This window comes from Saccopteryx leptura, chromosome 1 (genome assembly GCF_036850995.1).
Source record: "Saccopteryx leptura isolate mSacLep1 chromosome 1, mSacLep1_pri_phased_curated, whole genome shotgun sequence".
NCBI lineage: Eukaryota > Metazoa > Chordata > Mammalia > Chiroptera > Emballonuridae > Saccopteryx > Saccopteryx leptura.
The window spans coordinates 351,261,026-351,285,796 of NC_089503.1; the positions used below are offsets into that span (position 1 = coordinate 351,261,026).

The 24,771-nt window shown below is 41.3% G+C and overlaps 1 protein-coding gene across 7 annotated transcripts in view; it reads left to right on the forward strand.

Annotated features, from left to right (window-relative positions):
* SLC17A5 (solute carrier family 17 member 5) overlaps positions 1-13,530 on the forward strand; it is a 67,445-nt gene extending 53,915 nt beyond the window's left edge. For all 7 annotated transcript variants that reach the window (XM_066359031.1, XM_066359027.1, XM_066359028.1 and 4 more), the window contains 2 exons: positions 8,217-8,307; positions 12,161-13,530. In XM_066359031.1, the coding sequence (XP_066215128.1) occupies positions 8,217-8,307; positions 12,161-12,298 (229 nt within the window). In that variant the 3' untranslated portion in view covers positions 12,299-13,530. The remainder of the gene's footprint in view (positions 1-8,216; positions 8,308-12,160) is intronic.
* Positions 13,531-24,771: the final 11,241 nt, after the last annotated feature.

Below are 24,771 nucleotides of genomic sequence, written 5' to 3' on the forward strand. Positions count from 1 at the left end.
TAATAGGAATCTGAAGGTGGAGATAGAGTGGAGGGATTTTGTAAGTACAACAGATGGGACCTGACGTCTGTTAGACCTGAAGAGTGAAGAAGATACCAAGAATGATTGTTTCCAGGTATTTCTATGGGCAGCTGGGTAGATCAGTGTGCCACTTACAGAAGCAGCGTGCCTAAAGGAGGAAGAGTCTTGGGACAAAAGAAATTCAGACATGTTAAATTTTATATTTTTGTGAAAACATCTAGAAAATAGTAGTTGTGCTAGTGGAACTCAAAAAAGCAGTCTGGCTGGAAATGAAAATTAGGTATTAAATCCACACATCAGAGTGTTTAAAGACATGGATTGCCTGGGGAGAGAGGGTGGAGTGACAAGCCATCCTAGGACTAAATCTTGACGAACATTTAAAGATTAGAAAGTGGGGAAATGCTTTCTGAAAACTAAAAAAGGAGTAACCGGAGATATAGAAGGAAAATCAAGAATGTGATGTCAAGGAAACCAAGACTGTCCAGTCTTCAAGAGTGAGATCTGGAGGACAGAGAAAGTCATCAACATATGAGTAGTAGATGAAGCAATGGGATTGGATAAAATTACTAATCCAATTGCGGTGAGAACCTTGGGAATCCATTAAGAGAAACAAGAGCCTGATGCAAAGGTAATTGATAAGAAGCAACAGAAGGATAAGGAAAAATAAATAGAGATTGGGATCCCCAAAGGGCGAGCTTGATCCACAGTGTCAGATGCAGCAGTAGGTTGAGAACTCTTAACTGTTAGTCTTTGATTTCTCTGTGTCAGGAGTCACTAAGAAAGAAGGAGGCAGAATAAAGACTTGAGAAGGATAAAGGTTCGAAATAGCCACTGAGAAAAATAGTCACTAAGAATTCATAGAAGAGATTTTGGCATTGATGAGGATCTGTTGAACTGGAGATTAATTTTGCATTCTCATTATTGTACTAAATTGTTATTTCTTTCTGTAACATTCAGCAGCCCAAGTGTATTGGGCTTGAAAATGTGCTGCTGGATTGATCTAGGCTTGAGATTTTAACAAGCTTTGAGTTGATGAACAGTCAAAGGATGTGGGGATTGAGGAGTTTGGCCACAAAAGAGACTGGGCTCTGTTATCTCTTAGATGCTTTTATATAAAGTAATAGAAATCCTAAATCAAGCTGGCTAGACAACATGATCTATTGATTCACTTCAGTGTAAAATCCAAAGACTTCAGGCAAGAGTTGATAGCCAGCTGTCTACTAAATACTTCCTAACACATTTCTTTTCCACTCTCTGCTCTGCCTTTTATGGTACTTGGTACTAGTTTTATCCTAAGACTGGGTCTACATGTAAAATCACACAATGAAATGATTACTAGTAACAACTAGAATTACATTCACATCAAACAAGAAAGATAATCTGTTCCTCTCCCAACCACTGAAATAAGGGGTTAGGAGAGGGCTTCATTTTGATTGAACCAAACTGAGTCACATATCCAATGCTAAACCAACCCCCTGTGGTCCAGGGGATACCGTTTGACTTAAGGACAGTCAGCACCCACCCCTAAAGTTAGCGGTGAAGGAGTCAATGCCCTCAAACCTCATCGAATTGGATGCTGAGAGGAGGTCATTAGTAACATACCACAACACACAAAGATATGAACACAAAGGTCTCTCTTCTGAAGATGAAGAAACTTCGGCACAGAGGAGTCATTAACTTCTAAAGTCACAGCTTGTTAATGGCAGACCTAAGACTTGAATCAGGTCTTCCACCTTTATGGTCCAGGGATCTTTCTGCTACATTAAGTTGCCTTTCAGTTACTTATTTGGAAGATCTCTAAAAATGGTTATTGTAGAAGAAATAGAAGTTAATTTGAGAACTCAGAAATAACTCATTGCCAAGAACAGACACTCTGGTTGACACAGTTAATGTAAGTTTATTAGAAAACTAAGTAAATAGGCCCTGGCTGTTTGGCTCAGTGGTAGAGCATCGGCCTGGCGTACAGGAGTCCCGGGTTCGATTCCCGGCCAGAGCACACAGGAGAGGCGCCCATCTGCTTCTCCACCCCTCCCCCTCTCCTTCCTCTCTGTCTCTCTCTTCCCCTCCCGCAGCCAAAGCTCCATTGGAGCAAAGTTGGCCCGGGTGCTGAAGATGGCTCCATGGCCTCTGCCTCAGGCGCTAGAATAGCTCTGGTTGCAACGGAGCAATGCCCCAGATGGGCAGAGCATCGCCTCCTGGTGGGCATGCCCAGTGGATCCCGGTCGGGCGCATGCGGGAGTCTGTCTGACTGCCTCCCCGTTTCCAACTTCAAAAAAAAGAGAAAAAGAAAACTAAATAAGTCGGCCTAGCGTGCGGAGGACCCGGGTTCGATTCCCGGCCAGGGCACATAGGAGAAGCGCCCATTTGCTTCTCCACCCCTCCGCCGCGCTTTCCTCTCTGTCTCTCTCTTCCCCTCCCGCAGCCAAGGCTCCATTGGAGCAAAGATGGCCCGGGCGCTGGGCATGGCTCTGTGGCCTCTGCCTCAGGCGCTAGAGTGGCTCTGGTCGCAATATGGCGACGCCCAGGATGGGCAGAGCATCGCCCCCTGGGGGGCAGAGCACCGCCCCTGGTGGGCGTGCCGGGTGGATCCCGGTCGGGCGCATGCGGGAGTCTGTCTGACTGTCACTCCCTGTTTCCAGCTTCAAAAAAAAGAGAAGAAAAAAAAAGAAAAAAAGAAAACTAAATAAATATGAGAAAAAAATGATAAGGAACATAAAAATTGCCTCAGCAAACACCAGCCAGAAGAAATGTAGGAAGCCACTCACCCCATTTCATGAAGAATGTAGTTCAGGATTCATCAGGCATCTGAAATCTGTCAGAAGCTATGGAATCTGTCAAGGGTCCAGCTCTGCTCTCTTACACAGGCAGAAAAGGAAATTGGACTATCAAATAGAAATTGGAGCTATCATTAAAAAAAGATGAAAGTAGATCTTAAGAAAAACAAATGTGCATAGTACCTACCTTCTAAGATTGTTGTGAGGATTAAATAGAAAATACACTCATACATAACACTTAGCTCATAATGTAATAAATGCATTTGCACATAACACAATAAACAACTATTACTTTCTGGCAAACTTTGAGTCAGGTGCCATGACCACAAATCAATCCAAGTAAAATATTAAAGGGATGATTTGTGAGCTCTTAGAGAATGTTGATCACTAAGGAGCCACAGTTGGCTTACTAGCAGCCTGGCTGGATAGCTCAGTTGGTTAGAGTCTTCCCAATATGCTAAGGGTGCAGGTTCAATCCCACCAGGGCACATACAAGGATCAACCAGTGAATCTACAAATGAGTGGAACGACAAATCCATGTTTCTCTCTCTCTCTCTCTCTCTCTCTCTCTCTCTCTAAATTATCTCCCTTTCTAAAAATCAATAAAAATAAAAAATATATATTTATAAAATATTTAGAACCATGTCCTATTGACATATAAATATGCACATGGTATACTGTATATTTTCTAAGCCTTTTCTTTTATAGACTGAAATAGGGATTTTCTATGGATAATTTTGTTGCCCAGATTCAAGTAAATTGGGTTGATTTTTAACTGTTAATCCCACAGAATTCTAATGCTCCAATAGCAAAGAATCCAGACTGAGTCCGTACAACATGTTTTTTCCAAGCAGTCATCAATCTTTCATGGCCCTTCCTGGCCTAGGGTAATATAAATACTTGAATGAGCTTCTCGGTGCTGACATTTAGAATTTCACAACATTCATCTGCACTTAATATCTGTCACTGAAAAAGCCTAGCAACATTGCTGTCGGCTCCTCCTACTGCCAAGGTGTTAATGGTTGAAAAAAAAAAAGGGCAGGTTCTGCCAAGCTTGGGTAATTTAAGATACACTCCCTAAAGGGCATAAGCCAGAAAGATCTGTGCCACATGGTTTCCTTATTGTATCTTGTATGCATGAGTTTTGAGCATAAAAATTTGTGATGTTCATCCTTGACCAGGTAGCTCAGTTGGTTAGAGTGTTATCCCAGTATGCCAAGGTTGCGGGTTCAATCCTGTCAGGACACATACAAGAATCAACCAGTGAAGGCATAAATAAGTGGAACAACAAACCAATTTTTCTCTCTCTTCCTTCCTCTCTCTAAAAATCAATAAAGATAATTTTTTGTGATGTTTATAGATAACTGAATTAGGTTTAACAGGATTTTTTGTTCACGCACTGTTATTAGTCAACTCAGGCTGCCATGCAAAATGTCATAGACTGGGTGGCTTTAAAAACCAGAAATGTGTTTCCTCACAGTTCTGGACGCTGGAAGGGAAGATTGCGGCGCCCCCTGGTCAGGTCCTGGTGAGGACTCTTTCTGGCTTGCAGACAGTCACCTTCTTTCTCCCTGTGTCTTACCATGGCCTTCCCTCGATACTTCCTCACAGACATCAAGAGAAGATCTCTCTCTCTCTTCCTCCTATAAGGCCACCAATCCTATTGTGTTTGAATCCCACTCTATCTCATTTAACCTTAATTACCACCTACAGCCCTGTCTCTAAATACAGTCAGATTAGGACTTCACCGCATTAATTTGGGGAAGACACAGTTCAGCCCATAGCAGGCACTTTTCCATGGAATTTCAGATCAGTAGTCTGCAGCCAAGGTATTGAGGATCCTAAATCCTAATAGAAATAGTATTACTCCACATTAAGATTATTCAGACTAAGAAACATCAAGCTTCATCAATTTTGACTGGAATTTTATAATAACCCTGATTATCTTGTAAAAATTAAAAGCTTTAATTGGACATTTCCTATGTGTAGGTGATTTTTATGAAAAAATAAAATGCCGCTTACTTGGTTAACTAATTTTTAACTATACCACTATCTTAAATTTCTCTTGCTGAAACTGTCCAACCTAAATCTAATGAGCCCTCTAGGATCTCGAGTCTAGATACTACCAGTGTACAGGAAGGAAATACAGGGACATAACAAATGGTGCCTCACAGAAACAATCTAAAAAATCCAGAACGTAGGACTATCTACAGGATGCAATCCCAGTGTCTTCAGTTAGAGAGAGAACCGTAAAGGAATACCTACTGAGCCACACAGCAACTTGTAATGATGCTCAGCAACTAACTAGTATGTAATTCAAAAGGTTGTACACTGTATGATTCCACTCGTGTGAAAGCACCCATCAGGAATCGGCACCCTTAAGAGCCAGTGCCCAAGAGGGGTGCCATTCTGTGTGGCACACAGCCCAGCAGTCAGTGCAGCAAGGCCCCATGAATCCATGCATGGGCCTCAGAGCTGTGGGTCCTGCGCACCTTCTCTGGTCAGCATGTATCGAATGAGCGTATATGTTGTACTGGCTGTTGGAAATAATAAAGGGAAATGAAACAGGAGTTTGCAGTGAGACTATACAGTCGGTTAGCAAACGTGAATTAGAGAATGGTTACTCTTAAAACACAGTATACTAGCTTTAAGGACGAAAAGATTCTGAGAAGACAGAGTTCAATATGAGCTGAACTAGTCAGAGAAAGCTTCATGGAACAGCAGCTGGTTTGGATGGACGGAGTGTGGATTTGTGAATATAGTGGGAATAAAGATAAGTCCAGGAGTGAGCAGCTGGAATGAGAGCTGTCTAGATCCAAAGCTGTATACTGTATGGTACCAGGAACCAAGGCTGGGCAGATGAACCAGGGCCAGACCATTGCTAATCAGGCAGAAGATTACAGTAAGCATTAAACCATCCTTACAGGTTTTCGGGTAGGAGAGGGGTGACCCAACAAAATTATGATCATTCAAATTAAAATTTATACAGTCTGAGCAGTTCAACCATATTAAAATGTTCTTTAAAATGGTTATACCAGTAGGTTCTGTTTCTTGAGCAGGTGCTAGTAACATGATTGTTCCCTATGTGAAAATTCATCAAGCTCTACACCTGTGGTTTTTACACATTTCCATATGTATGTTGCACTTAATATTTTTCTTTTCATGTGTTTGGTGGGATGTGGGGGAGCTCAGCTGGGACCACCAGATATACATGTATATACATCTATGAACCCATCAGTGATAAGGGAAATAATCTATCACTAACCAAGGTCACACACATGGTGGGACTAATGGCGGAATTAGGTAGGAATCTTTATGTCTTCTGATTACCAGTCTAATATGACTTCTTTATTGAAAAGTATAAGCATTTTATTCTTTTTGGGATGGTACCTAAAATCTTGACTAAGGTAGCCTTGTATAGTCAGTATACATTCCTTGGGTACTGAAGAAGTCAACAGATTATTATTATTTCCCAAATACAGGCAGGAATTCTTTCTTTAAAGATTTGTATGTAAATATAGGTAATATCCCACGCCCCTAAGATTTACCCTTAAAATAAATCAGAACTTTTTCTGAGCTTATTAAAAATGCATTTTGCCTGTCCAGGCAGTGCCACAATGGATAGAGCCTTGGCCTGAGATACTGAGGACCCAGATTCAAAACTCTGAGGTCACCAGCTTGAGCATGGGTTTATACAGCTTGAGCACAGGGACACTGGGTGGAGCACAGGGTCACTGGCTTGAGTGTGAGATCATTTACATGACGCCATGGTCGCTGACTTGAGCCCAAGGGTCTCTGGCTTGAAGCCCAAGGCGGCTGGCTTGAGCCTAAGGTCACTGGTTTGAGCAGTGGATCACTTGCTCAGCTGGAGCCCCCCCCCCCCCCAGTCAAGGCACATATGAGAAAGCAATCAGTGAACAACTAAGGTGCTGCAACTATGAGTTAGTGCTTCTCATCTCTCTCTCTGTCTGTCTCTTACTAAAAAATATATATATACATTTCTTTCTCTTTTTCTCATACACACTCACACTCACATTCACACAAACTGTAGACCCAACTTGTGTACTTCTGGGACAATGTGCAATAACTTTTTTTGTGTGTGTGACAGAGATAGAGTCAGAAAGAGGGACAGTTGGGGACAGACAGACAGGAAGGGAGAGAGATGAGAAGCATCAGTTCTTCGTTGCAGCACCTTAGTTGTTCATTGATTGTTTTCTCATATGTGCCTTGACCCGGGGGGGGGGGGGGGGGGGGGGGCTACAATAGACCAAGTGACCCCTTGCTCGAGCCAGCGACCTTGGGCTCAAGCTGGTGAGCTTTGCTCAAACCAGATGAGCCCGCGCTCAAGCTGGCGACCTCGGGGTCTCAAACCTGGGTCCTCTGTATCCCAGTCTGACACCCTGTACACTGCGCCACTCCCTGGTCAGGCTTTTTTTTTTTTTTTTTCATTTTTCTGAAGCTGGAAACAGGGAGAGACAGTCAGACAGACTCCCGCATGCGCCCCACCGGGATCCACCCGGCACGCCCACCAGGGGCGACGCTCTGCCCACCAGGGGGCGATGCTCTGCCCATCCTGGGCGTCGCCATATTGCGACCAGAGCCACTCCAGCGCCTGGGGCAGAGGCCAAGGAGCCATCCCCAGCGCCCGGGCCATCTTTGCTCCAATGGAGCCTTGGCTGCGGGAGGGGAAGAGAGAGACAGAGAGGAAAGCGCGGCGGAGGGGTGGAGAAGCAAATGGGTGCTTCTCCTGTGTGCCCTGGCCGGGAATCGAACCCGGGTCCTCCGCACGCTAGGCCGACGCTCTACCGCTGAGCCAACCAGCCAGGGCCTTTTTTTTTTTTTTTTTGCAGTGTGCAATGATTTAACTACAAGCAGATATATATATATTAAGTGGAGCAAGTAAGTTGTAAAATAGATGTTCAATATGATCTCATTTCTATAATGTATTAGAAATATATACATAGGAAAAATAATTATGTTTACCAAAATGTTAATGCCGATTATTTATATATGGAAGGATTATAGATAACTATTTTCTTAATGTTTTTCTTTTTCTTAAGTTTTCAACAATGAAATAAATTTTATAATCAAGAAATGAACTCTTTTTAACTTAAAAAATTAAGACATAACAAGCTTCCTATGTAGATATACTCATGTATGAAAATTGTATTTCAGCACTTTTCTATATCACTATAAAAGGGATTGTTTCAAAGACCATGTCTATATATAATATTAAAATTCTAATTGACTATTGAAATGCAAATTTTTCACCAAACATTTCAGTAATTTCGTGTTCCAGTAAGGCAGTTTGTTTAAATGCAAAATTTCCTAAGAATACAGCCTGGCAGCAATGTAGCTAGCTATTGAAGAAAGCTACTTAAATGTGTAGCAATGTAACTCTCTATGAAAATGTTTCTGCAGGTATGCTGGTATCCTCCTGGGCATAACAAATACATTTGCCACTATTCCAGGAATGATTGGGCCTGTCATCGCTAAAAGTCTGACCCCTGAGGTGAGTAGATCAAGGAAAAGATTTAAACAGTTCACAGGAAGCTACACTTCTGTGTCAAAGTTGAGTTTATTTTAATTAAGCATAAAATTCTGAACGTTTCTTTTATGCAAATCTTTATAGCAACAAGAGGTAAATTGTCTTAATGGGTAGGAATGTGTATTTTCAAAGAACAAACTTTGGATTTTAGACAGAACAACAGAACTAAGTTAAACAAAGATCTTTTTGCCTGACCAGGAGGTGGCACAGTGGATAGAGCATCAACCTGGGTGCTGAGGACCCAGGTTTGAAACCCCAAGGTCACCAGCTTCAGTATGGGATCATAGACATGACCACATGGTCGCTGGCTTGAAGCCCAAGGTCGCTGGCTTAAGTAAGAGGTCACTGGCCCAGATAGAGGCCCCTCCCCCGCCAAGGCACATATGAAAAGCAATCAGTGAACAACAAAGGTGCCACAACTAAGAGTTGATGCTTCTCATCTCTCTCTCTTCCTGTCTCTGTCTCTCTCTCTCTTTAGCTAAAAAAAAGATCTTGTCACTTTAAGTACTACACAAGTACTTAAAAGTTGTGATATTATACCAGATAAATGAGTTGTGGTTTTTATTTGAATGAATAAAAATTGGTAATGTGTAATTATTCAAGAATTGGATCCCGAAGCTAAGATGTTGGGAAATCAAGTGAGAGTGAGTAAGGAGCATTTGCAATAACTGAGAATGGTTAGAGGAGCAGAAGCTTGGGAGCCACGGTCGGTTTCCTCACTTACTTGTCCTCACAAAGACAGATGGTAAGAAGTTATGAGGATACAGTATGGGACGGGCTGCCTTATGAATTAGTGAGGCCTGAACAGTCAAACATGTTTTCAAAAGGCATTTCTTGGGTGCTTATTAATATGCCAGATACTGAGGGTTCAAAGACAAAAATGACGTTTCTGCACTTGAGAAAGTCATCATTTAGAAATTATATAAGATCAGATAAGGTTCTGTGACAAATGCTGCGAAAAGATGTGTGCGGCCGCTCTGGGAACAGGAGAGAAGAACCAGTCTGTGTGGGTGGAGCACTGAGCAGGCTGTGGGCGGACTGGCCCTGGGCCCTGAGAACTGGGTGGACCGGAGTTGTGGCTGCCGGCCGCGGGGCCAGAGCGGTGGGGGGGGGGGGGGGGGGGGGGGGAGGGGGACTGCATAGAAAATGTTTCCTACATTGTGTGAGAAATCAAAGTAAATGACCTCAAAGGCCCTTTCCAACTCCAGTTTCTCCTGTTTAAAAAACATATCTAAAGGACTGGTGAAATATATTCTTCAAGAAGCTGACTTAAACCTCTAAAAGAGACTTAGTTTTCTCCTTATTTTGTCTCTGTGATCAAATTAACACTAATTCTTAGAATTTTAGGAAATGCTTACCAACTTTCTTATTGCCAGATACACGAATTTCAGACATATATGTGCTCACCACGGACAGTGTTCTATTTCTTCTCTGTTCCCTCCATTCCTAATTCCTTAGTCACAAGAATCGGTTTTCTCACTTCATAGAAAGGTTTGTTGGGAAAATGTTTTTTCTAAGTTTCTGTGTCTCCATATGGACGCATCAGAAATGCTCACCCTTATCTCATGGAGCATTGTGGCGACAAAAGAGAGTCCGCACACTCCCGGGTATTCACGCACTTACTGGTGCTCCTGCTGCTTACGCTGGGGACACATGGACTCCTGAGCTAAAGTCGGGAATGTTTGTAAAGTGGGAACTCAACTGGATTTGGGGTATGTTACTAAAGCATTTGTTTAGTGCGATTAAAAGGATGTTATATTTAAAAAGGAAAAACATTTGCCTTAAAATTGTAATTGCTTACAATTAAAATTTACTACACTGCCTCAAAAATTTTGTGGAATGAGTCAGAGTATAAATAAGTAATTATATCTCAAAATGTCTGAGGTTCAGTTTTATTATCAACAAAACAGCATTCTCTAAAAACTAGTGAAAGTTTTCTTAAAAAGCTAACTAGGTCCCTGGCTGGGTGTTTTGGTGGATAAAGCACATTTCCACGTGCCGAGGTTACAAATTCAATCCCCAGTCAGGGCACATACAAGAAGCAACCAATGAGTGCACAAATGAATGGAACAACTAAGTGAAACAAGTTGATACTTCTCTCTCTCTCTCTCAAAAACAAAAAGCAAACTCAGAACTATGTGAGATCTCTGGTATAGTCACTCATTGCCTCCAAATAACACTGAGGTATTACCATATAAGTCACACAGAGACGCTTAGGGGTCCTAAGACACTGTCTTATGCATTTCTTTCTGGTATATGATGTAATTATTGATTGACTCCTTCTCTAGGATGGTGACACATTATTAGCACATGTAAATAGTCAGTAAGCCCTGGCCAGATGGCTAGGTTGGTTAGAGTGTCGTCCCCATGCGTGAATGTTGCAGGTTTGGTCCCTGGTCAGGGCACACACAGGAACAGATCGATGTTTCTGTCTCTCTCTAAAATCATTAAGTAACTTAAAAAAAAAAAGTCAGTAAAATTTAAGATTTTTTTCTCACCAAAATACATTCACCTCAGATAAGTATATTTAACCACACAGTGCTCCTTTCTGTATGGTATTTTTCCCCTAAGTAAATGACAGCAGCTTCCTGCTGCCTTTTCTTTTTCTTTCTCATTCTAATTCTACTGAGGTGTTTTTTTTGTTGTTGTTTGTTTGTTTGTTTGTTTAATGCTGCAAACGTAGCCCTCTAGCTAGATTGAAACTGAAAACTCAAAAAAATGATTGTTAGTCACAGGGCCCAGAAATTTAGATGACTGCCTGACATTTTTATACCAGTAGATTGTACATTGAACAATTGTATTTTGTTGATCTTTTATTGACAAATCCAATGCATATCTTATTTTAGGTGTCATTCGAGAGCCATGTGGACTCTTTTAGGCCAGGCCTCAAACTTGAAGTCCGTCTTACTTCATCCTTACTTGATCTGTCCCTGACCTGCCCACCTAAGAGATAATGTGCAGGCAGAATACTTGCCTAGTAACGCATGACTCAATGAAATGCCACACATGTTCTTTTCAGTAAACTTTTTATTTAAGTAGAACATGTATTTTTAAAATATATAAATCCTAAGTAGAGTGCTGAATGAATTTTCACAAAGCTAGTGCATCCCAAACAGAACATGATCTGCCTTGCAAAGCTCCCAGGTATCCTTCTCACCAAGAGCATCCACTCTCCTGACTTTAACCTCATAGATTTGTTTTGTCTGATTTTGAGCCTTATATAAATGCTCTGCGTGTACTTTTTTGTGTCTGGCTTCTTTCACTTAACATTTTATTTGTGAGCTGTATCTATTTTGTTGTAGCTCATTCATTCTCATTGCTGTAGACAGGGGTCGGGAACCTTTTTGGCTGAGAGAGCCATGAATGCCACATATTTTAAAATGTAATTCCGTGAGAGCCATACAATAACCCATGTACTTTACACATTATCCAATAAAAATTTGGTGTTGTCCCGGAGGACAACTGTGATTGGCTCCAGCCACCCGCAACCATGAACATGAGTGGTAGGAAATGAATGGATTGTAATACATGAGAATGTCTTATATTTTTAACTTTATTATTTTTTTATTAAAGATTTGTCTGCGAACCAGAGGCAGCCATCAAAAGAGCCACATCTGGTTCGCGAGCCATAGGTTCCCGACCCCTGCTGTATAGTTTCCAGCTGAACAAAAATATCACAGTCTCACTGCTGATGGACATTGGGGTTGTTTCTTTTATGAATAATGTTACTGTTGTAACAGTCCTGTGGCTCAACCTTTTTTATAAAGTGGACTACAAACAAGAAATTTTCATGTGCATTTTGTTTCTTTCTCTACAGAACACTATTAGAGAATGGCAAACTGTTTTCTGGATCACTGCAGCTATTAATGTGTTTGGTGCCATTTTCTTCACACTCTTCTGTAAAGGTGAAGTGCAAGACTGGGCCCTTGATGATCACCATGGACACAGAAGCTGAAGGAACCAATAAACAGTCCTCTCTCTATTAATGTATTTTTGTTTATCACGTAACCTAAAAGTGCCTTTGATATTTTAATGTGTAAGCATACTATATACAAGAAAAAATTATATGTGTATTAAATTTTTAAGGCTTGTAATCATGAAATGTCACTAATGGCCAGATTAGTAAAACTAGCTATTTTTAATGATTAAGAACATGTTTGCTGGAACGTACACTTTAGGGTCACATGCCTGGCTCTGAGTCAGGCAGTATGAAGTCTACTTATTTTTAAGGGCCATATTTAGGAATGAGCTGAAGTGGACTCCTCTATACCTTTGCCTAATTAAGCTAGCTAATAAATCTCAGGTCTTAGTAAATACCTGTTTTTATCAACTTTCCTCATAAAAATTTCTTGTCATCAGCAATCCCTGGCCCTTAGGTCTCAAACTCGGCCGTCTCCACGGAGCTGCTGGCCCGGCACCTGGCGGAGGGAAGCGTGCCCAGACAGCCGCTCCCTTCCTGGCTTCAGGGCCAGTGCCCAGCATTTCTCAGAGGCAGCAGCCAAAACCAGGGGCAGCACCAAGCCTCGGAAGGTGCCCTTCTCCTGCGGGCTGCGAGTGTGCAGATAAAGCCCTGAGGAGGCAGGAGCGTTGAGATCCACAGCTGTGGTTCTGATAATCCTCACGCTTTCGCTCCCAGGAGTCTTGACTGGTGTGCACTTTATGAAAGTAAAGTGTGAGGCCCAGTTAACCAAAAATAACATCATCCTTGATTAGAATTACCTTCGACTAGATCAGAATATAAATCCCAAGTCCTATGTTTTATGAGCTACACTAAAAGTTTAAAAAAAACAAAACAAAAAACCCTCTCAGTTTCTCCTGTTTGTCCAAATGTAAAATTCTGGTTGCAAAGTAAGGTTTAAGTGAATTGTAAAGGGCATATCTCTGAGCAGTTGTAACATAAAGGTGAAAATCAGATATCTTTCTGCTGATTCCAAAAATCATATTTTTCTAGTTCTTCCAGACCATCTTCCAATGGATTTGAACATGCTTTGAGGGTATTTATGTGACTTAGAACTTGGTTTATGCTGTGTTGTGATTGTTCAACACTACCTGTGACACTTTAATAAAACTATTGAATGTAATATGTGAATAATTTCTGTACATTTTTAAATTTGTAGATAGCTTTAAGTTGTAATGCTGATATTTTTTTTATAAATCATCAAAATAAACCTTACGGATTGATTTTTAGATCTGATGGCTCTATGATATTTTCTAGTGTCCACAGTGGTTATTTTACATCTTTTCTGCCTCCTGAAGCCATCAAGCTGCCTCTACCTGCATCTCTGCCATGCCAGGCAGAGGACACAGGCCATCTAAGTGATACAGCCTCAGAAACCTCCACTGCCATCGACCCGCCCTGCCTGGCGCACCACTGACTCTGTCCTCTTACCTGCTCTAATACCTGCTCCAGTAATTCCTTCTTAAGTGCTTTTCTAACCTCTCCCTCTCTTTGTTCTCCTTCTGTCTCAAAGACACACAAGTCTTCTCTCTTTTTAAAAATTTTTATTTATTGACTTTAGAGAGGAAAGAGAGAGAAAGAGAAAGATCAAGTTGTTTTTCCACCTGTCCATGCATTCATTGGTTGATTCTTGTATGTGCCCTGACTGGGGATCAATCCCTGCAACCTTGCTGTACCATGTATCAGGATGATGCTCTACCAACTGAGCTACCTGGCTAGGGCCTTTAAAACACAAACACAAAAATACAAAACTCTCTGGGAACATAAAACCGTGTGTGTGTGTACATATGCACACATACTTACAAAATGTCTTGAGAATCATAAGAAACTGGAACCAGTGTTTACCTCTGCGGGAAGAAAATAGTCAACCAGCAGTAGGAAGGAGAATTAATTTTCACTTGACCAAATATAATCTCTATATGTGCCAATATAACCTCTATTCAAATAAATCATTTTTAAAAAAGGAAAACCTATTGCTCAAGGTACTAGACAGTCACTACCAGGTTTTCAGCTGCCCGCCGGACATCCCCAACTGGCTGTCTTCTTTGTACCTGCGGTTTGTTTAGATCTAACTTCACCCCCTCATCCCCATCCCCAATATAAGTAACTGTTCCTGTGATAGATGGAGTCGACTTGGGGGGTGAGGGGAGCACACAGTACGGGGTACAGAAAATGTAGAGTTCTACACATGAAACCTATATAATTTTATTAACCAGTGTCACCCCAATAAATTCAATTTAAAGACTAAATAAGTAAAAGTAGTTCTTCCTGCCACTTTCCTTTTTCCAGCTGAAAGTTTTGTTTTCTCAGTCATTTAGGCTTGGATCTGAAGTCATTTTTATTCTTCCTCCTCCCTAGTTTCCCTCTCCCAAACTTGTGTCTAATTAACCACCTGTCTTTTCCATTCCAGTTTTTCACATCTCTGGAATTCTTTTAAATCCCTCTGCCATATCCTAAACAAGATTCTTGTGGCGTTTGTTTCCACCTGGAACAAATAGAAAAGTTAAGTGGTCTCCCTGCTTTTTAGTCAGATCCTCCTCTCTCACCTTTCCACCGGTCCCCATACTCATGTCCCTGATCAGGATGCACCCCCAGGGCCACCTCCCCGGCTCCCCTTTGCCTACCCACTAACCTGAGCAGCCTGCCTCACTGCCAGGCCCAAGCTTCTCCATCCTCATCTCCCACCGTACCTGTTGCAGCTGCATCTGGCTACTTCCCCACCGGCCTTCCATTTCCTTTCCCCTCCATACTCCTACTAATTTTTTTTGTTTTGTTTGTTTGTTTGTTTTATTCATTTTATAGAGGAGAGAGAGGGGGAGAGAGAGAGACAGAGAGAGAAACAGGGGGGAGGAGCTGGAAGCATCAACTCCCATATGTGCCTTGACCAGGCAAGCCCAGGGTTTCGAACCGGCGACCTCCTACTAATTTTACTCCTTGGTCTGGGAAGGGTGCACTCCATCCCCACCCCCTTCATAACCCTGAGTTCTTTCACTCTTCCTGATTTACATGTGGTCTCTTTCTTTGATCCACTGAAATACCATATTACTTATTTATTTTGAGGGTTTTTTCTTCTCTGTTTTAAACTCAAGGACTCAGGCTCAATTATGAGGAAGAGATCATTTCTTATTCATTCATTCATTCCACAAATATGAGTATCCTACTCTTTGCCAGGCAACAAGGTTACAGAGATGCAATTGACACACTCCTTTCCCTCCTTAGAGGCCTCCCTGGAACTCAGTCAGGCTACTAATACCCTTTCTCTTCCATGGTTTTCTCTTTAAAATGAACACATGCTTATTCCTGGCCAGTGGCTCAATGGTAGAGCATCAGCATGGCATGTGGATGTCCCAAGTTCAATTCCTGGTCAGGGCACACAGGAGAAGCAACCACCTGCTTCTCCACCCCTCCTCCACACTCCTCTAGCTCCCTCCCACAGCCATGGCTTGATTGGTTCTAGCATGTTGGCCCTAGGGCTGAGGATGGTGCCATGGCCTGCCTCAGGTGCTAAAAATAGCTTGATTGCCAAGCAACAGAATGCCCCAGATGAGCAAAGCATCACCCCATAAGGGACTTGCTAGGCAGATCTTGGTGGGGGTGCATGCAGGAGTCTATCTCTCTGCCTCCTCTCCTTTCACTGAATAAAAAATAAATTAAAAATAAAAATAATAAAATGAACACATGCTTGTCTATCTCCCTGTCAGGTTCATCATGAACATCATGAAGGCAGGGTCCATTTGATTTACCTCAGCATGGTCTTCCTCATAACTATATATACTTTGTCTTATATTTCAGTTGCTTGATAAATATTTAGAAAATAATCCTTTGGTTAAATGGACAAAAAATTGAATGTTATATATATGTGTATGTGTGTGTGTGTGTGTGTGTATTGTTTTCTTCTCAAAAAATAATTGTGAACACTTTTGCATGAAGAAATGCTAACCTCAAAATATTATAAGTGGCAGTTATTGGTAAATGGTTTTGAAGTATCTGAGAATAGCTTAGTTCTATATAGGCAAAATACTCCTCTTCCCAGTTATGCAACAAATGTTTATTGTGCATTCATTAGGAGCCAGGCTTTCTTCATTGCACCTTGGATAGAGCAGAGAAAAAGGGTCAATCTCTTTCCTCACAGAGCTTACGTTCTAATTTATCAAACCTTTTTCTTCAGAGGTTACCGCCTTTGAAACCTTCCCTGTAAAACGTCATTTTTCCCCCAGCAGTCAAATCCAACAGGAATGAGCACGCCAAGTGACCTGGGGAACCAGAATTATGAAAGAAATGGAGACAAACGGTGAAGTCAGCAGTTTGTATTAACCATTGTCATGTCTTTCTTCAGCCTTTGTTTCATTTTCAAGAACCAGAAATAGAGATGTTTGCATATAAACCCTCTTATAAAGCAAAAAATAAAAATCAAATTTCCTCCCTAAAGGCAGCTTATCACTGCTGTTCAAAACAAAATCTCCCCAATGGAAAAATATTGATAAAAGTAATTGAATCTGAAGGCAGGAAGAGCACCGTAGGAAATGGCCCAGTTTCTCTCGAGAAAAGCACGTAACTGCCTCAGATGAATAAACGTGGGGTAAAAAAAAATGTCTAATTTTAATTCAAGAATAAATTCTCTTTTCAATGGTGGGATTTAGCTGGTTTGTTGCACCTGTTCAGCAGAACCAATATCTAATTTTTTGTTGAGTTCTGCGAACCAGTTGTAAAAATGGCACTTGTAATCAGCATTCTCTCTAAGGTGGGCGCCTGGGCAGCTGCCAATGTGGAAGTCACAAAATCACACTCTTCACTCTTTTCTAACGTTCATCTGCGCAACAGTGTATTCTAAGCGTCCACAGTAATGTTCATTCCATCCATAGGTTAAAAAAAATGCAAGTGAAGATGCCAATCGAAAAGCAATATGGAAATACCTTAAATACCAGTTTTATTGTTTTTTGTCAGGTATTATTTAATATTTTCATTAATATTTTAGAACTTTCTTATAACATAATCTAGTTTTGTGTACCTCTTTTTATTTTTTTTAACTTTAAAAAAATTTTTATTTTATTTATTCATTTTAGAGAGGAGAGATAGAAAGAGAGAAAGAGAGAGAGAAAGGGGGGAAGAGCAGGAAGCATCAACACCTGTATGTACCCTGACCAGGCAAGTGCAGGGTTTTGAACTGTCAACCTCAGCGTTCCAGTTCAACGCTTTATCCACTGCACCACCACAAGTCAGGCCTCTTTTATTCTTATTTTTTTTTATAAATTTTTATTAATTTTAATGGGGTGACATCAATAAATCAGGGTACATATGTTCAAAGAAAACATGTCCAGGTTATCTTGTCATTCAATTATATTGTTCTTATTTAAGTATTAAATGCATGAAATAATAAACTACCTTTGGGGATATTGTTTTTTTTATGCTTAAAACAGTCATTAGGGCAGAGAACCGGTGGTTAAATTATTTGAATCCACCACTGTCTCCTTCTAGTGGAAATGTGAATTAAGATGAATTACAAGGCCTTTTCAGATGCCTACGCCTTTGAGAGCAACCATAAGCAGAAATTTTGAATACAAGTTTGTGTTCTAAGAGGATCCTATAGAAAATACTTTCTAAGGAGCTCAGCTACTACAGGCAGTAGTGAAAACAAAGCAGATGTGACAACTTTTCTGCCACCCTTTTCATGTGCCTTGACTAGGAAGAACACTAGTAATTTTCCAAGCTCCTGTTTACTTTCACTTTATCTTGATGTTGGGCAGGAGGAAACTTAGAAGTTCCACATCACTGGCAGCCCTGTGCTTGTAAGTGAGAAGCCATTATTGCACAACTACGCTGAAAGGCCTCTTTCCCCACGTGGACACAGCTTCCTGCCAGGATAAGCTGCATTTGGGGCCAGAGGAAGCCTACCATCCTAAATACTGTATTAACTCTTTTCCTGAAGTGCTCTTTTTGACAGAAACAACTGAAATATGCCAGCACTTCCAAGTCATTGCCCGTCAGGATCAAGTGTGCATACTGTACAGTTTTCCCTTAAAGCACCCCAGACAGTCCATTTTAAGCATTTTACACTCACTCCACGGACTGAAACTTGAGCTTCCCACATAGTTTGATTGAGATTGAAAGCAATTAGGATAGTACAGTCTGGTCTCTTTAATGTTAAAGAACTGTTTTGTGTGAAATATTAGAAAGCCATTAGAGAAATTTCAAGTGTGTATATTGTGTGAACTACCTACACATTATCTATTATACTGTCTTCTCCTTTTTTTTTTTTTTAGTGAAAGGAGGGGAGGCAGATATAGATTCCTACATGCACCCTGACGGGGATCAAACCAGCAAGCCCACTAGGGGGCGATGCTCTGCCCATCTGGGGCATTGCTCTGTTGCAACTGGAGCCATTGTTTTTAGCCCCTGAGGCAGAGGCCATGGAGCCATTCTCAGCGCCCAGGGCCAACTCGCTCTAATTGAGCCATGGCTGCAGGACAGGAGGAGAAGAGAGAAAGAAGCGAGGGGGAGGGTGGAGAAGCAGATCGGCACTTGTCCTGTGTGACCTAACCGGGAATCGAATCCCGGACATCCACATACAGGGCTGACACTCTACCACTGAGCCAACCAGCCAGGGCACCCTTATTTTTTTTAACACCAGAGAAAGAAGCACCTCGGAGGTGTGGAGTGCTTTAAGCTGTTCCATCGTCGGTGGCAGGAAGTGCAACCCAGACAGTCACAGCAATGTCCTTTGACCATCACCAGCTACAGAAAAGCGGATGATCAATATGACCAATAACAGCCTTTGTGCAGCGCTGTCACATTGTTACCTCACCTGATACTGCACTTCCCCTGAGCAGGCAGGGAGGAGTCTCGCTACAGAGCCGCCCTCCGACTGTTCATGGAGGGTCTTTGCCATTACAGGGACTCACCCAGTAACTTGGGCTCCCACTGTTAACTCCAACCAAACAAGCCCACTGGCTCAAACTATTGCATGGCACCACAGAAAACTTACTTAACAATATCTGTCCCTAGCACAGAATCAAGTTATTTAAAGGACAAAGTCATTCCTTAATTCTAATTCCTAATTTAGAAAGCAAATCCTACAAGAAGCCTTGTGCATAAGGGCACCCTAAAGACTTTTACCTTCTGCCAACATAAATTGTAAAATTCACCCTTAGTGTCTTCTGTGGGAAAAATAATGAACTCATTATTTCTACTAACATACCAGTTTTAAAACTTTAACAATTAGGACACTTTGATGGGGTGCCAGAGACCAACCCGCCCACTCTATGCTGTTACTGATAAATAAACCCCCTCAGGGACACCCACTGGCATTCCCTAAGTGGTTCCATAAACACTGCCCTTTCAAATTATGGAGTAGGTAGTAAGGATTTGGGAGGGAGAACTTCAACTCCTGTTGGGAAGTGAAAGTTCAAAATACAGGAGAAAAATAAGTCTAGAAACCTCGCCCTGCCGTGTTTTCTATACCTGTCCTCCCATATTTCCTCACTTCCTGCCTGCCTCTGGGACAGGCTCCGATCACCATCACCCCTTTTCAATCAATCTTCCCTGTTAGCAGGAATGCTAGCTGAGGAGTCATTGCAGGTGCTCCTGGCTTCTCTGTTCTTTCTGAGAGGTCTTCTCAGTCCTTTCTGCTCTTACTTTTGACCCACACAGCAAAATGGAACCCGAGAAGGCGAGTGAGGAACAAGGGTGAGTGTCTCTCCAGGTTTAGACTGGGCAGAGGTGCAGACAGGCACGGGTGTGCTTAATTACATCTTCCGAAGCCCTGTTCTTCCTCTGTAAGTCTGAGAAAGTTGACAAGAAGAGGAAGAAGATGGAATGGACTATACCAGAACTATATGAGACTGTCAACTGAATAAAAACTAAAGTAGGTCAGGGGACAGTAAAGACATGTTTCAAATCAATGTATATATTAGCATCTAGTATAATAATAATATAAGTAATAATATATATATATTAATTTAGTGAGAGGAGGGGAGGCAGACAAACTCCTGCACGTGCCCCGACCAGAATCCTCCTGGAAAACCCACTAGGGAGCGATGCTCTGCCCATCTAAGGCCCTTACTCCATTGCAACTGGAGCCATTTTTTAGCGCCTGAGCCAGAAGCCGTGGAGCCATTCTCAGCCCTGGGGCCAACTCACTCCAATCGAGCCATGGCTGCAGGAGAGGAGGGAAAGAGAGAGAGAGAAGTGAGAGGAGGAGGGGTGGAAAAGCAGATGGGACTGGGAATTGAACCCGGGACATCCGCATGCCAGGCTGACACTCTACCACTAAGCCAACCAGCCAGGGCCAAGTAGTAATATTTATAAATTTACCAGAGTAGAGAATTGGTGCCAGGTACTGTATGAAGGCTCTACATTTAACATTTATTTCATTTTCCCATAAACCCTACCATGTAGGTATGAGCATCACCATTTATAGATGCGGAAACTGAGAAAGTCACACAACTAAGTAGCAGAGACAAGATTCAGACCAGGTCTCTCTGATGTTAGAGCAGAATTGCTTTAGTCCAATGCTATGCTGTCTCCATTAAAACTCATGTTTGAGGCCCTGGCCGGTTGGCTCAGTGGTAGAGCATCGGCCTGGCGTGTGGGAGTCCTGGGTTTGATTCCCAGCCAGGGCACACAGGAGAAGTGCCCATCTGCTTCTCCACCCCTCCCCCTCTCCTTCCTCTCTGTCTCTCTCTTCCCCTCCCGCAGCCAAGGCTCCATTGGAGCAAAGTTGGCCCGGGTGCTGAGGATGGCTCTGTGGCCTCTGCCTCAGGCGCTAGAGTGGCTCTGGTTGTAACAGAGCGATGCCCTAGATGGGCAGAGCATCACCCCCTGGTGGGCAGAGCATCGCCCCTGGTGGGTGTGCCGGGTGGATCCCAGTAAGGCGCATGCGGGAGTCTGTCTGACTGCCTCCCGGTTTCCAGCTTCAGAAGGATACAAAAAAAAAAAATTAAAAAAAAACAACTCATGTTTGAGGAAAGGGCAAAGAGGATAAATGGGGTCAAATATCAACTAATAGACCAGATGGGAAGCACACAGAAGAATAAATACATGTCAAATTATAATCTTATACCCTGAAAATTATATAATGCTTTTAACCAATGTTACCCTGATAAATTTAATTTTTAAAGAATTAAAGAAATAAGCCTCATTATAGTAGGAAAAAAAGTCAAGTTTGAACACTATTAATAAGCACAAAAATTACAACATTTTTGGAGAGAACTTGGTAGTATATCAAAATTAAATGAATATATTCATTGAACCAGCAGTTCTACCTATGGTAATCTAACCTAAAAATACTTGAATAAGCACTAAACATTTTCTGGAGTATTGTCAATTTTCCATCCATAAGAAAATAGATAAACAAGTTCTGGTACATTCATAGTTGAGAATACTATGTAGCCATTAAAAAAAGAGCAGAGCCTGACCTGTGGTGGCGCAGTGGATAAGGCATTGGCCTGGAAAGCTGACATCGCCAGTTCGAAACCCCGGGCTTGCCTGGTCGAGGCACATATGGGAGTTGATGCTTCCTGCTCCTCCCCCTGTTCTATGTCTTTCCTCTCGCTCTCTCCTCTCTCTTATAAAAATGAATAAATAAAATCTAAAAATAAATAAAATAATAATTTGTTGAAAAAAGAGCAGAAAAAAAAAAAAAAAAAAAAGAGCAGAGAGGCTCTCTTTTTCATCCCAGTGTGCCGAAGTCAGGAGTTCGATCCAGCTCAGGGCACACGCAAAAAGCAACCAATGAGCCTGACCAGTGGTGGTACAGTGGATAGAGAATCGGCGGATAGAGTTGACGGATGCTGAGATCCCGGGTTCCAAACCTCAAGGTCAGCCTACGGTGGCACAGTGGATAAAGCGTCAACCTGGGATGTTGAGGTCACCAGTTGGAAACCCTGTGCTTTTCAGGTCAAAGCACATATGAGAAGCAACTACTATGAGTTGATGCTTTCTCCTCCTCCCCCTGCCTTTCTCTCTTCCTAACCTCTCTCTAAACTAAAAAACTAATAATAAAATAAAATAAAAGATTTAAAAAAAGGAAACTCCCAAGGTCCCCAGTTTGAGTGCAGATCCATCCAGCTTGATCACAGGCTCACCAGCTTGATCATGGGGTCACTGGCTTCAGCTTGGGATCATTGAAATGATCACAAAGGCCGCTGGCTTAAGGCCCAAGGTCGCCGGCTTGAAGCTCAAGGTCATTGGCTTGAGTAAGGGGTCACTGACTTGGCTTTAGCCCCCCAATCAAAACATGTATGAGAAAGCAATCAATGAACAACTAAATGATGCAACTATGGGTTGATGTATTAATGCTTCTCATCTCTCTCCTTTCCTATTTCTGCCTCTATCTCTGTCTCTCTTTCTCTCTCTAAAAAAAATAGCAACCAATGAGTGCTATTGTACTAAGTACTAAGTGGAATAACCAAGCAGAACAACTTGATGCTTCTTTTTCTCTCTCCCCCCCCCCTTTTCCTTTCTCTCTCCTTCTCTCTCTCTCTGAAATCAATGAAAAAATTTTGAAAAGAGAAAAAGAGCAGAGAGATAGAGATGGAGGAGAATATCCATATATTTTGTTGGAGGATTACAAAGTTACCTAACAATATACAAATTGTTTTATCCTTTAAAAACAAATAAGCAAATTATGTATATATTGATGTGTACATAGTAAAGCTCTGCTAATAGTAGAAAGTGAATAGGAAACAAATGTTGGAGAATATCTTTACAGGTTAGGAGTAGGGGAGGGGAATATATAGATTTCACTATATTAAATTAAGTACTTCTGTTAGGCAAAATATACCAGAGTTGACGGATGACAGGCTAAAGGAGATTGCAACATTCTGTCAGTATAAGAGGTTAATATCTAATATTCAGAGCTCTTGCAGATCAAGAAAAAGACAGAAAATCCAAAGGAAAAAAGAGCAAACAATGAAAAGACAATTCACTTAACAAAAGGCCAGATGCCAATTACATCAAGAGATGATCGAACTCCTAGCAATTATAGAAACAAAAAGAAATACAAACTAAAACTATAATGAGATATTACTTTAGACCCATCAGGCTGGCAAAAAGTAGAAAGTTGGCAAAGGATGTGGGGAGTTGAAATTTCTTGTCCACAGGGGAGAAGAGAGACTATAAACTGGTATATCTGTTCCAGAAAGCAAGATATTTGTATTTAAATTAAATAAGAATGCACCGTTTGATCCTGTATAATGCCTCACACCTGGATGTATGTCACAGAGTAATTGTTAAGCCCTTAAGGGAGCATACATGCCACACTGTTTATTGTGACAGAGCAGGTCACCGCCCAGGGTCCTTCCTTGGGGAAATATATAAGTTAAATGTGGTGTTTACTATAGTGTAACTCAGGAATATGCAGAGACCTCAAAAAGTATTGAGTAAAAAGAAAACTTAGAACACAATACTACTTCTGAAAATTAAAAACCAATACCAAAAAAAATGTGGTGTTTTCCAAATACTTGCATAAATTAGAACATATAACAAACTTATTAGAGAATGGCAATGCAGGGGGAAAGAATGAGAAGAGAGATGCAGGGAAGGGGAAAATTAAAAATAAAACAAGACCATGGACTTAGACTAAACATAAGGTTCTACGAATAGAAGGATAGGGGATAAAAATAACTTATAAGTGGGTACTCCGCAGGTGTTGAAGTTGGGCAGAGAAAGAAATATTTCACTTCCTAATTTTTACTCTTCTGCATTATTTATTTTTTTTACAATGAATGTGCATTACTTAGATAATTAAAAATAAAAATGTTGCAGAAGAGTTGTGATTGGGGATATTAGGGAAATGTTCATAATATATTACTAGGCACAGTGGGATTACATTTTCTGGTTTTTTACTAAGAACTTTATTTAAATATAATCCACATACTAAAAATAAACCCACCTTCTTTAAAGTGTACAATTCAGTAGTTTTTAGTACATTCACAATTGTGCAGCTATCATATATCTAATTCCAGATCATTTCATCACTCTAAAAAGAAACCCCTATACATTAGCAGTCACCCCCCCTCCTCCCGACCGCCACCATCAGATCCTGCCACCACTGATCTGTTTTCTGTTTCTGTTGATTTTCCTATTCCGGACATTTTATACAAATGAAATCATATAGCATATGATCTGTGTGTCTGGCTTCTTCCTCTTAGCAAAACATTTTCAAAATACATCCATATGGTAACATATCATATTTTGTTTCTGTTTATTGCCAAGCAGTATTTCACTGAATTGATGTACCACTTTTGGTTACCGATTCAGCAGTTAATGGACATATTTGGATTTGTTTGTTTGTTTTTGGATGTATTTGTATTGGGGTTTTTTTGTGGTAGTTATAAATAATGCTGCTATGAACAGAGTTTTTATGTGGCCATATGTTTTCAGTTATCTTGAGTATAGTAATTACATTTCTGTTTAAATAAAATATGCATAGGGGAAAAACTAAACATATACACCAAAATGTTAACAGGAAT